Here is a 13,929-nt window from a genome sequence, read left to right on the forward strand (position 1 = left end):
ATTTAGTAGTAGTAATTAAAACTTTCAGTAATTCGAACCTCGAATTAGGTATAGAGAGGTTCTAATTGTCGATAGTTTGAATTAACGAGAGTCGCCTGTACCGAATATTAGCAGGTAGAAATATTTTTATAATAACTATCCTGAGACGTACTAGAATTTTCATCGATATTGTGATTATTTATTCCAAATACAAAAATCTAAGCATCAAAGACCGAAGATAAGGTTTGTTAGTAATTATTATCATATTCCTAGGTACGGCTACCCAGCAGTCGCATTAGTATGCAACCTCTGGACTTAACCATCTCGATTTGATCTAATAAAAGGAATAAAATTTTCAAATTAAATTAGTAAAATATCTATAATTTTACGTGTAAGTAACAATACCAACAATTAACTCTTACTGATAGAAATGAAAGAACAATGCAAAAATAATTTAGGATTGCAAATCACATTTCAATTAAGCCGCTAGTGACATCTAGTGCGTAGTAGTTAAAACAAAACGTTTACACCCGTTTGCCACTAGGTGCGCTGTACGTCGGCGTCTAGGAACGCGTCACTGTATATTGTGGCGCTAGTGTCAATACAAATTACAGTTTTCGTTTGTGATTTTGTGTAGAACGTAAGAGGTTATGGAGTAAAATATTAATTTTGTTTAGTGTAAAGTGCTGTGAATTGTTATCCAAGATGACTACGGATACGAGAAGAGATAGTTTATCTACCTATAAAATATGCCGTTTTTGTTTAGCGCAAGGAGATTCGCTAACAAGTATTTACCAAAAACGAGCTACAAAAAATATCATTCATCTACCACTAAAAATATTATCATGCGTCTCGATAGAGGTATACAATATTTGTATTTTTTTCTACTATCTAGTTTTATTTAACATATTTTATTCCAGATAATTGATGGTTTTTGTCTACGTACAGCGCAATGGCGCCGAATGTACATATTGAACAATTAATCGAATGTTTACTTATTTCCCTGCATAACCGTTGTTGTATGACTTACTATGCCTATGTTTTGCATATGAGGTTTCTGTAAAATTGTTTGGTTTATGTTTAAGCTCATAATTTGTCGAAATCTTCAATTATTTTGTTCTGTAGGCGCCATCTGGTGTACATAACCATAATGATTAATTTTAGTAGTAAGAATTACAACAATTAAAATCTGTTTTAATTTATATAATTGTTATCTTTATGTCCTTAAAATATAAAGTTCAAATGTGTTAATTTTATTAACATTTTCCAGGTTTTCCCATCAGATAAAATGCCAACATACATTTGCAGCCGTTGCAAATTTTTCATGGAATTATGTTATGACTTCAAACATGTATGTCGGCAAGCCGATGAACAAATCTTGCAGTATGTACAAAACGCCACACCATTGTCTGCTATATCCTGGCCACAGTCCTTAGTAAAAGTAAGTCGGATTCAAGGAACATTCTAAAAATTGAATATTTATTTGCAAATGTGTAGTACAAAAAATTAATTATTTCTTTGATAATTCATTTTGTATCTTATTCCAGATATTTCGTTTAGCTAATACTAACAAAATGGCTGAAGTGCCTCTGATGAAGGCTGTAATAGATGGAGGCACTACTGTACAGGTCACTGCCCAAGAATCTGACTCCGATGAGGAAGATGATGAGAATGTGTACAATGTAAAAGTAAGCAATATCCAAATTATCCACATTATAACAATAATCTATTCATTAATTATGATAACGAAGTCATGAAGAACTGCCACACTTACCGCCATACTTAGAGTCATTTAATGGTTACTTAACCCAGTCCTTAGCAATTGATTTCGGAACCAAATTGTTACAAAGAATTTTGATCTTAAACTAAACTCTTATTTTCAAATTAATGTATAAACATAATATACCTACTTTTCTATGCTAGAAAGTCAGTACAGTCCAATTGTAGTAGAATATTGAAATCATAAAGAAAAATGCAAAAAACTTGTGATTCTTTCCCAAAAATATTTGATGTGGTATTTTTTTTATGATGGATGTGGTATATAGTGTGGTATTTTTGGGGATTTTTTTATTCCTAAAAGTGAACCCTAGGTCTACCAAAATTTTGGTTCTACCCAATTTTTTAATATTTCAATAGCAAAATAAGTATTTATATCATTTTTTATACATTTGTTTACAAATAAATTTATTATTTTAAGTTTTATCTACCAAATGGTGATGGCAGTTCTTTTCTAATTTTTGTTATTTCACTACTGTTTTGATGTTTAGTTTGAACAGATTAGATGCTAGAAATTTAAGCAAACAAACAACCATATACAAATTGGTCCACCGTTTTGCAATATTTACATAATAATTTGCAAATATTGTCAGCAGATATTCGCATACAGGAATACCTAAAAAATTACATTTGTTACATCACTAGTTACTATATTATAACTTGTAATATATAGTTTATAAGATTTAATGTATTGTTCATATTGTTTTTATAAAATAAATAATAACATTAAAAACTTTATTGTAGATAGGAGATGGTACCGAGGACGGGCCAAACAGTGCCAGAGTGAAAGTTGTAACAGGCACTGATAAGCAGGATAAAGGAAAACAAAAACGTGCAGGGAAAGGTAAGTAATATAAAACAATATTTTCACTACTAATTTATTTTATAAGAACACTTATGCAAAAATGTTCCCAACCACTAATTACCTAATTTACTAATTACAAATTACTTAATTAATGCTTAAAAGTTAACTATCTATTTGTTCACTCAAACATTGAATGCCATGGTGGTCACCAGTGACCGACATTAGCTGAGGACAGTTTTCTATTCACAGTCAAAGACTCAATAAAGGTCCAAGACCTTCATTGTATACTCATCATAGGTCTTGTTCCAATACTTAGTTCACCTGGCTGTACCGTGGGCTAGATTTTTTGTTGGTAGATTACCTAAATGACCTGCAAACCAAAATATCTTTAGGTCATGGCCTACCTGAAATTTATTTCATGTGATTACCAATGTACACACATCACACTATAAAGAACCAGTATAAACTGACCCTTGAATTTGCAGAAAGATCATATAAAGTAAGACCATGATAAACTGGTTTATTATAGTTCCATGTATCAAGTCAAAGTCAAAGCATTTATTTTATTAGCCCTTATTAGGCACTTTTGAAACACTAAATTCTCTGTCAGTCTGTCTGTCAGAATGACCAAGAAACTTAATTTCTTCATTCTCCATCATCTCTTTCCAAAAGAAATATTTTTTTAGAATCTCTTTGATACATTACATTATCCTTTACCTATTTTATATAGCCATATTTACCTACTCCATTTGCCTAAATTGTGTTGTTGTATCAATCTAATAAAAAAAATCACATCAAGTAGAATGAGGTAAACCAGCAGAAAAAAATTTTGGCTGTGGTCCACCCAGGTTGCTCAATTAGTGAATTAGGATAAAGACTTCTGAACACAACATCGCTTGTATAACAAAATATTGTACCACGAAGACACTGCCCAAATTAATAACAGATTTTAATCTCTAGATTGATCTCTATTTTTGACAGAAAATCCATACAAATGTAATAATAATTAGGATATTATACAAATTGAATAAGATTAAGGTTGGCTATTAATTTCGGCAGTTGGTTGTGTTCAGTGTTCACCACAAATGTGGAGGGGAACATTTTCACATAATTTAGTACCACTTCCTGTAATTTTTGTTGTGTTTTATTTTTTCTTTTATGTTATAATGTCTTAAATGTATAGGAATCTCTATTGCCATGTGTTCATAGCTTATACTATTATCTACACATTTATTTTTAAGCATGCTTGCGATGTCTGCGTTATCTGTAATAATATGTTTGTGGATGTGCCAAGTTTGAATTCAAAAATGGTCCATAGTTTCACATTATATATTTTACCTTAATGATTAATGTTGTAAGGAATAATATGAATCTGAATCTAGATGTGTTGTGTATGTAAATTTGTATGTTTGTAATTGCACCCATGAAGCAGGAGAAATCTTAATGTGGTAGGTTTTTAATAAAGTTGTTCTTGTTTTATTACTGACTGAAATTGGACTCAAACCTGGCACAGTCTACCCCTTTCAGGGCAACACTTATGGCGTATTGTCTTCTTTTATTTCACGAATGTCAATTGCGAAGTGTGTAGTAATTTGGTAGCCATTTGTGATCCATAGCTTATTGCAGTCTCTGAAAGGTATGTGACTATTCTGTGTGTATTTAGTTCTAGTACCTTCTATCTATTTATTGTGAAACTACGTTTATATTTATTTTAATGCACTGTTGTTAGTTGCACCGACTGTGTGTTCCCGCATGTTCCTTGTTCTAGTATGTTTAATAATATTGTAATGGAGTGAACCCAAATATCATACAATTAATGATTTGCTTTAGTATGTTCCGAGGACGTATTGGAAGATGAGATTGAGCCAGTTGAACTCAGCCAACCGAATCCAGAGTTTGTGGAGTAAGTTGTGTTCATCTCTGTATCAAGAAAAAGTCAGCCAGCCGCGTTTCTTCCAAATTTTAATATATATTTTTTGTGTCATTGGCTTTTAGAGATTCGAACACCGCGGGAACACTCAAATTTGAATAATCAGCAGGAATGCATTGTTCCATAATACTGTGTGGATTTTATCCTGTACTAATCACTAATCCTTTCATATACCATAGTTAAAAGGTTAACTATCTTAAGGTTCATGTTCTGACATTATTCAGACTTCAGACTTCAACCGCTTGCACGTTTGCATCGTTATAGAAATGAGCTGTCTCATGAGCCTCTACGTGCAATCGAAGCAATCACTTCGGGCGCACGTATGCCTTCCGTTGTCGGGGATCCCATCAAATTCCATGGTTCTCCGATAGGAAAAGACATACAAAATAATATCGATTGTTAACTCACAGATTCGACACCGTAAACACCGCGCACGCGCGGCGGCCTGGCGATTTCGGAGCATTGTTTGCAGATTTAGCCTTAATGTTCGAGTACCGTAATTGACAAACGTTTTTTACAGAATCCTTAGAGAAGCCATGATCAAGCGAAATCGATGCAGGAACCACACCATTATGCCTACATTTCGTTGTAAATTCTGCCTACAACGTAGGTGGAACGAAGCGAACAACAACACTAATCAATTATTTTTTTCAGGCTATGAACACATGTGTATTTATGTATCACTTAGGGCCTTAAATCTCTGCGAAATATTTAACTCCTAGTTTCTAAAAGTCTACACAATATTTAAAATACTTTTTAGCATGAAAAGTTTTACATGTGTAGATAGATCATATAATGGGGCTGTCATGTTCCGATTAGGAAAAAAGCCCTAATAAAAAATTTTGATTAAAAAAAAATGTGTAGATAGTATCACAGTACATCGTAAGATTTTTATAATCATCACACTTTCAGAAGCTAGGAGAATATATTTAAATGTTTTTCAATGTGTCACATACAAACAGTACAGTCACCCACGCATGTGGTGAAATAAAAGCGCTTTAAAATCATATTGCTGCCATAGAAGTGAGGTTGACTGTACAAATCATTTTAACTAAACATTCAACATTTTAATGTTTTTGTTAAAGGGTTCCACACGTCTCAGAAGTTGGCGAAGCATGTCCAGTCTCACAGCGACAACAGATCGTTCCCGTGCAAGTACTGCAGCAAAAGTTTTGTTAAATCTCATCATTACACAAGGTAAAAAGTACTAAATTGTCATTACTCTTAAGAACATTGTGCCTTATAGTATAGATTACATAGTAACATATCACTTGGTAATTATAATAAAATTGCTACTTCCTAACCTATTTCCAAAAAATCTATTGCTATATTGTACGCTATCTATTATTTATCACGAACTACTGTTACGATTAATGTGTGCATCTCCCACAGACACCTTCGCCTAAAACATCGTGAAACAATACGTACTTGCCGCGGTCCGTTCGGTGAGAGCGACCAGTATCGGTGCGAACAATGTGAGGACAGTTTCGCGACACAAGACGAGCTGATCTACCACTCTGCTATACATGCCACGCAGAATCTCACCTGCCCACTCTGCCAGGAAAAGTTCGATGATGTCGATAGAGTTATTACACATATTAAATCTCATGTCAGTGGTAAGTATTGTTAGCATTCTTATTTAATAAAGTCTGTTTAAAGATTTTTTATTAATAAAATAATACCCACACCTTCTTTAAGCAGAGTATCAGTTTTAATTATAAACGTAAACAACTAATCAAATGTCTAACATAACAATCAGGCTAATCAAGTATTATAAAACAAGTTATGAACTGCTAGTCGTAATGATATGGCGGGTTAATTCAGGGCATATATTTATACTTCGAATAAAATGATGTATGTGTGCTCCCCAGGTACTGAATACATGTGCGAGCTGTGTGAGCTGGTGTTCACATCTAAGATGAAGCTGAACACTCACATGCACGTAGCACACGACGAGGAACTGCGCAGCGTACCGGTAACACATTGATATTACTCATTTCTTACTAATACATTTTTTCTTGTTCCATTTAACATCAAACATTATAACAGCACTGTGGAAACAACCTTCCTCAATTAATTTGATTGCTTTAATGTGTATATAAAATAACTAGAATCTCATTTGACATATCTTTCTTGTGAACAGAATTATTATTACTTGTACTCATTTCTTTTAAATCAAATATCAATTCATTCTAACAAGTATTTGAAATTCTATAGTTTATGATATCATGAGCATAAAGTTTTCTTATATTGTGTTATCTGTTGTAGGAGCTGGGCCAAGATGAGTCTTCCACAGAGATGGATGTTGATGAAGAGGATGATGATTCAGCCATCAATGGTGAGTATACAATGTATACAACCATACACACACTGATGTCTTTGTCCCAATGGGGCTGGCAAGAAGTACAGAGCGCTACTTACTATAATCTGATATTTCTCAAAAAACCGGCAGGAATAACGCTTTCTCCATATTTCGGCGTTTGAGTGAAGTTACCGGAGACCCAATCCTCCCCGTTCCCCCACTCCTATGCTCAAACCCCTAACACAAAAAAAGGTCAGCAATGTTCCCTACATTAAATTAAAATAAATCAACTTTTATTTTTCAGTAAAAGAACTGGGCGACCACATGGTAGTTGAAATTAAGAAGACTGATGAATTTTTGGTAATTTTTTATTTTTATACTGAAACTAATCATCAACCCACAAGAATTTATGGAAGTAACATGGTAATATTTTTTTTCCACAGTTATCAAACCCCCAGGAAGAATCAGAAGACAAAACTGAAGCTACTAACTCTGAAGGTATTTAATATAACATGCTTAGAATGCATATACCTACTGAATATTTTTTTCTAATATCTTAATTATTTGATTTATTTTTTCTTATTCTAATATAGTTTATACTAGTTCAGAAGTTAGCGATTGCCAATGAAAAATATAAACTTTTTATCAATAAACAATTATTATTATTTTAGAAAGCGAAAATGACACGCTGCCGGATCTCTCAACAGCGGTAGCAATGGTTAGCAAACCTACGAAAGATGCAGAGCCGGTCTCGATATCCACACTAGGTGGCGCCACTATTACTAAAACTGCTGCAGCTCCCAAGAACGAGAAAGCGGATAGTCAGGTAAATAATTACTACAGTTAAAAATATAAGAAAAATAATTTTGATTTCAAATTCAAAACTCTTAAAAATATATATTAATTATTATGTTATCGGCTTACTCACGTAACTGTTTGACGAGGAACTCGAATAGTTTCAAGCCATGCTAGAGGCTCATATTCGAGTAATATATGTAATAATAATTAATTTAGTACGTCTCACGAAAGTGATAATAAAAAATATATGTTTATGTTACAGAATAATACTGCTAACATCCTTCGAAAAGTTGAAGATTTGAAGAAGAAAGCAGTCCCGTCACCGCCACCACCTGAACCAAGTTAGTAAATTAAACTAAAACTTGCTATTTTATTATTGACCTTTCATGGCACATTCAGTTTTAGTATTACTTTAAACCAAGTTTGATTGGATTTTAGTTTTGTTAATTATTTGTCAGAATATGTAAAATATTTGAATTTTTGAGTCACAACTTCTGACTTAGAGAAATCGAATGTAACATTTTGTACAATGATTGCTCACATACTTACTTACTAATATTACAAACTAAAATTGGATTCCACTATTGCCATAAGTATTAATGAAAAAATATTGAATGTTACAGAAAAAAATACTGTTACAGTTGCCGAGAAGAAGACTGTAATTAAAACTGAAAATGGTAATACGGGCGCTGGTACTAGCGACAAGTCACTCAGAATGCTGGAGAAAGACTTGCAGGAACTAAAGAGGGTAAATATATATTCTTACTGTAATATGTAAAAGTGGTTATTTGCTCACGACGCAAGAGCCTTTTTATAGTAGTTTTCTTTCAGCCACATTGGCAACACCAACATTTATTTCAACATTTTACTCTCTTCCATTTAAATAATGTCATTATCAATATTATTATATTAGGAATAAACCACTCATGATTTTGTGGAATTAACTAATTTAGCTATACATATAGTTACTTTGTAATTGATTTAATTACATTATAATTTTTTTATTTCGATTTCAGACCCATCCGCCTAAAGAAGCTGTTAAGACTCCGGCGAAACCCATAGACACACTAAGAAATAGACGGGCACAAATACATACTTCCACTCCTAAAGTGAGGTGAGTTAATCTTCTTTATTACAGTAGTTACAAAATTATACTGTAATCAGATATATCATTAAAAAAAACTGTTGACTACTAATTCCGCAATGATGCTCAACGGAGTGGTATACAAGTATTATGATTGACTTCTACATCTTTTACCATTTACAATTTAAAAACACTTCAATTACAGGACTCCGACGGATGAACGCAAGATGCAAGCAGTATCAAAATCCCCAGTCCCAGAAAAAAAGGTTCCTGAGCGGCGCGTCCTCACCAAAGAGAACAAGGAACCGAAAGAAATAAAAGAAAATAAAGCAAATAACGGCAACGCGAAGGAAGAAAAAGAGGTTAAAGAAAAAGATGCTAAGGCTACTAAAGAAAAAGAGGTCAAAGAAAAGGAGGTGAAAGAAAAAGAAAAAGATGTAAAACAAAAGGAAACAAAAGAAGGAACGCCTAAGGTATGTCTTTTGGTATTGATGTAGCTTGTAATTGATCCAAGTGTGATATTCAATGTAAAATACTTTTAACCTATACTATTGTCTTATTACTCCAAATTCCAAACTACATAATAAATAATTCAAATAAAATCTTATATTTTCAGAATGTTGTCAAAAATGGTGGTGAAAAACCAAGTTCAGAAGAAGGGATCCGCCGGTCTACCAGGCCGTCTAAAATTAAGGATTACGCCAAGATGATTAGAGACAGGTAAATCTATTATTTTGTGCAAAATAGTGATTTGGGTTTATCTAAATCTAAAGTATACTTCTTGATTTTCGAATTAAAGCTTGAAAATTAAATACATCTATACATAATTTAAAATAATGCACATATTTACAGATCACAAGATTCTGATGAAAACGATGATTCAGATGACGCTGACGATGAAGAATATAAAGAGGTCGAGAAACCTGTTGAAGTAAGTAAACGTTTTGTAACCATTACTGTCTATATTTCAACCTAACTAAAAGATTTTAATAAATATAGTGAAAGGCCCACTGCTTGACTATAAGCCTCCTCTACAAAAGAGGGATTTTCCATAATCCCTATGCTTGGCAAGCGGGTTGAAGATCGCAGTTCAAAATAATCAACTATATCAGAGTGTTGCTTAAACAATATTTATTTCTCTATGAAATACGAATTCCATAACGCTTATTAATTAATATATGATAATAATGTTACAGCCCAAGTCAAAGGCCCGCAGAGCTAGTTTAAAGACAGCGGCACAGAAGGCCGCCGTATCGTCCACTCCCACGCCCAGGAAACGTGGGCGACCACGCAAGGAAGCCGTGTAAGTACTCGGAACATCTACTCTATTCGATTTATGTTTTGTATAATAACTCTAACATCCTAATTTAATTGAAATATGTATGTTTTACTCATGTGCACTATAAGAGAAGCTGCTCTACTAATTTCAAAGCACATTGGGACTCATATTTATAAGCAGTACCTTTGGATCTCTTTTTTACCAAATTATACTGTTCTATATTACACATTAAAATCATTTGGCTAAAATTGCACGTGTACGTTTTGTTTAGACCTCCAAAAATAAGGAAAGAGGAAGTTGAAGATGACGAGGCTGAGGGTTCCGACAGCGAAAAAGAAAAATCCAAACCTGAGGCAGAACCAGAGCCTGAACCAGAGCCCGCGGCGGAGAAAGAGAGGGACACCAAGACACCAGTAGAACCCGTGAGTAAAAGAAACAAACTACTTAACACTGTCAGCAATGATCACAAAATAACAAAATTGATATGACATGATCCCACACACCATGTTTTTTATACAGTGACAACGGCAATACATCATCTGTCCCAATGATCATGTTCATGAGATACAGCCTAGTGATAAAGTTTTAATAATGGGATCCCTTTGCCCCTTAATAATACGTGGCATTCTATCATTTATATGTATTACAAATTATTTTATTTTTCAGGAAACCAGCAAGACACCAGATCCGAAGCCGCAAAGTACTTTAGTATCACCTACAGGACAGACATTGAAGAAAGTAAGCTAATTAAATCTCTAACTCTTACTGTGACTTGTAGCGACATATTAAATTGCTTTAGTCTTTATTTGCTTCGAAAACAGTTTTCCAAATTAGAATAAATAAATAATAATTCTTTACAGATTCCAATCAGAGCCCTGCCTCCTGGAGTGAAACCTCTGCCTTTACCGGTAAATGCGAGACGTAAGTATTATTAATCGTCGTATTATTTTACAATAACATGCATCCACAGATTATTTTTAACATAATTATATTGTGTTTCATACAGCTATGGGCGGCGGTGAAGTGTGCGAGATGCAGATCGGCAAGAAAGTCGTCAAAGTACAAAAGATCGTGATGACAAAAGCTGAAGTCGAGGCGATGGCTAAAAAGGGTCTAGTCGAAATGAAGGTAAAAATACTCTTTATATGAATAAATCTATGGTTTAATAAAATATATGATACATGCATTCTTAGCACTATAAGCTAGTAGGAAATAAAACCAGCAGCATAAATGGTTATGCTGTCAATCTGGTGTAAAAATTATATGCATTTATATAATTATAATGTACTTGTTTGTTTCCAGGATGGGACCATGGTTCTCAAGCAGGGAATTAAAATCCCTACTACAGATCCCTCAGCGCTCAAAAGTAGTCTAGTCGGAGAAGGTTAGCATCATTTTACATAGTCACGCAATAATTCCACAAATCTGTGTTGCCCTCGTACTCTTACTACATTATATTGATACAATAAAAACTACAATTTCATAAGATAATATTTATTTCAGCTGAACCCAGCACTAGTAAAGAATCTCCTAGCAAGAAGGAAAAGTCGGCAGCGCCGACTCGGTGTGACTTTGGAGAAGACACGTGAAGTGCACAATAACTGTTGTTTTATACTACCTATACCTATCCCATTATCATAATAAGGAGACACATCTGTGTCAACTATATATAGCTAGTGTTAAACACCACTGTATTTAAGGACTTTCTCATAGACTATAGACATTACTGTAAAATGTAAGGTATTAAAATGATTATGTAATGCACCGATTCTGTTGCAAACTTTCTACTTGTAATGATCTTAAAATGTACTTTATGTATTTGTAAGACAATCACTACATCTATATTTAAGTAGGACAGTAAAATTTTAAATGTATTTTAAAAGTTCAATTACGCATTATGCTAGTAAGAATTGTATACAAGAATAAAACAGTTATAAATATATAATAATCCTGCCTTTTTATTTTCACTACAAAAATATATTTATTTGTGAACATTCTAAGAGAGAAAAAAAAAAGATTCTAATGAACATGTTTAACACAACCGAATTTTTAAAGGAAATATTTAGACGATCTTCCCGTAGCACTTATGGTTTATACAGAAATCCTGGTGAACCTAATCTTCACCTTCTAACGCACACCAACCTTTTCCTCAACCTCAGATCATGCGTGTTATATTTTCCAGTGGGTTACATTGATACATTTCTTTTTTCAAATATATTGGCCTACAACACGTTTCTTTTTGTTACAAATGTCAATCACGCCATTTTAGTGAAGTGAGTAATCGCATGTAATTTTAGAAATAGGGGGCGCCACGTCTCTTTGGCATAAAAGATTCTATTGAACGCTAGATGGCGCTATTAATTCTATCGTTCAGATGTCGCTAGTGTTCACTATTTACCGCGCTTTTCAAGAAAGGCAAGAAGCGGCTGGTTCAAAACATTGTTCAAACGAGATCAAAAACGCGCGACAGCCGGCTGCGGCAGACAACATCGCAACAAAATACGGATTATAATTTAAAGTTCTAACACTTATCCAGAATTTTAATTCTGAAATTTATTTAAGTTGATAAGTGCGGTGAATCGGTTTATTTTATAAAAAATCCGGGAGTTTAAAGGCTGCGAAAAGTTTTTCACGGGAGAAGAGCATTTCGTCTGAATTTAGGTAAGTGGATATTTTATCATTTGTTTTTAATCAAATTAGGTAAATATAAAAATATTCACAATAAAATAAAGAGGTATTATATCGTTTTGTTACCTACTCGTTTGATTCCTCCTCGTGATACACGTAGAATAGTCCGGTGTTTTCCGAGTTTTATCGCAACAAACAGCTACCGATTTAACTGTTTATACAATTAAGCTAGGATAAAATTAATTCCTAAAAATTTTCTTTTAAATTTATGATTAAATTATTGTACCTATTTGGCGGCACAATATAATTTTTGTGTTGCTGCATTTCTACATACCTCCACCAACTTTTAATAAAGTATTTAACAACACGCAAGTTGCACTGTTACTTATTAAATAATAAATAAAAATAGGGCAGAGTTTAGTGTAGTTTAAATTCTTAGTTTTAGGTTTAGTTAGGACTTCTTTTAAACCTTTTCCATTGAACTTTTCGACTTGTTCTGGTAAATTATTATTATTATAACTTATATACACGTGCCTACCTACTAATAATACCTACTTAATAGATAAAATAAAATAGTCATAGACAAATTAAATTATCTTATAGATACTTGGTTGTTTTTACGTTAAAGAATTTAATTTAGTAGGTACGATGTAATTTCGTGGCAGGTACAAACACAAATTGATAAATTGGATAAGATAAGATAAGGTAACTGTACCTTACGTTAATTCTCATTGTTCGTAGTATTTTACAACAGTCCCTATCTCTCTGAGTAGACACCGGTTTCATTATACTTGCTTCTATTTTAATTTTAGTTGAGTATACCTACTCAGTAATTATATACAAAAAATATCGAATGAAAATTTTAGTTGGTAGAAGTTTCGTATCTTTCAATGTCAACAAAGATTCTTTACAATACGTAGTGGGTCTACACGCTTCATGTACCTAGAAATTAAATATTTCTCATGTAGATACTTACTTAAAAACAATGCAACATTCATACAGAGCATATTATGTTTGTAGGTACTTACTCAATAATCTAGTGCTTACGATTTATCATCTGGTTTATGTACAGTACCAAAGTAAAGAAATATAAATAATATCTTCTCGTTACTGAATTAAAACTTAGGCAGTTCACTTTTTTAATTAGGTACCTAATGGGTGCCTATAACAACATGATCAAAAGTTCGACTCATGTCTAGATCGAATACGTTTAAGTGCGGTTAATAAAAAAAAAATAGGAAAGTGCGTACCTCCGCGAAGGTTAATTGAAAAAAATAATTAAATAGTTACTTCCCTACATAAATTACCATAGGAAAAAAGAATACTAAAAGCTTGCACCGTACTATAT

General features: G+C 33.1%; 2 protein-coding genes across 3 annotated transcripts in view; both read left to right on the top strand.

Moving 5' to 3' along the window:
• The first annotated feature begins 565 nt into the window (after positions 1-565).
• Positions 566-11,901, top strand: LOC118262777 (RE1-silencing transcription factor-like). Of its 2 annotated transcripts, none has more exons than XM_050697798.1 (24): positions 566-840; positions 1,250-1,420; positions 1,527-1,667; positions 2,500-2,599; positions 5,576-5,687; positions 5,883-6,106; positions 6,362-6,465; positions 6,759-6,828; positions 7,097-7,152; positions 7,236-7,290; positions 7,464-7,618; positions 7,853-7,931; positions 8,214-8,338; positions 8,607-8,704; positions 8,880-9,147; positions 9,291-9,394; positions 9,527-9,605; positions 9,871-9,977; positions 10,225-10,375; positions 10,620-10,691; positions 10,814-10,874; positions 10,960-11,081; positions 11,256-11,337; positions 11,457-11,901. In XM_050697798.1, exons 1-24 carry the CDS (start codon positions 685-687, stop codon positions 11,540-11,542), a joined length of 2,778 nt encoding a protein of 925 aa, XP_050553755.1. In that variant the 5' UTR covers positions 566-684; the 3' UTR covers positions 11,543-11,901. The 2 variants fall into 2 exon arrangements, with proteins under 2 accessions (XP_050553755.1, XP_035430266.2); XM_035574373.2 differs by having other exon boundaries at positions 8,232-8,338.
• Positions 11,902-12,382: 481 nt separating this feature from the next.
• Positions 12,383-13,929, top strand: part of LOC118262386 (aquaporin AQPAe.a) — a 30,726-nt gene continuing 29,179 nt past the window's right edge. Inside the window, exon 1 of the mRNA XM_035573676.2 lies at positions 12,383-12,614. The gene's annotated coding sequence lies outside the window, so the exon portion shown is untranslated. The remainder of the gene's footprint in view (positions 12,615-13,929) is intronic.

Source organism: Spodoptera frugiperda, chromosome 12 (genome assembly GCF_023101765.2).
Source record: "Spodoptera frugiperda isolate SF20-4 chromosome 12, AGI-APGP_CSIRO_Sfru_2.0, whole genome shotgun sequence".
Classification (NCBI taxonomy): Eukaryota; Metazoa; Arthropoda; class Insecta; order Lepidoptera; family Noctuidae; genus Spodoptera; species Spodoptera frugiperda.

What these genes read in the sequence shown, in the direction of transcription:
- LOC118262777 (XM_050697798.1), top strand. Translation starts at nt 685, where the DNA reads ATGACTACGGATACGAGAAGAGATAGTTTATCTACCTATAAAATATGC. An exon ending in ACGAGAAAGCGGATAGTCAG is followed by an intron (nt 7,619 to 7,852) that starts GTAAATAATTAC and finishes TTTATGTTACAG; the next exon opens with AATAATACTGCTAACATCCT. An exon ending in CAGGACAGACATTGAAGAAA is followed by an intron (nt 10,692 to 10,813) that starts GTAAGCTAATTA and finishes AATTCTTTACAG; the next exon opens with ATTCCAATCAGAGCCCTGCC.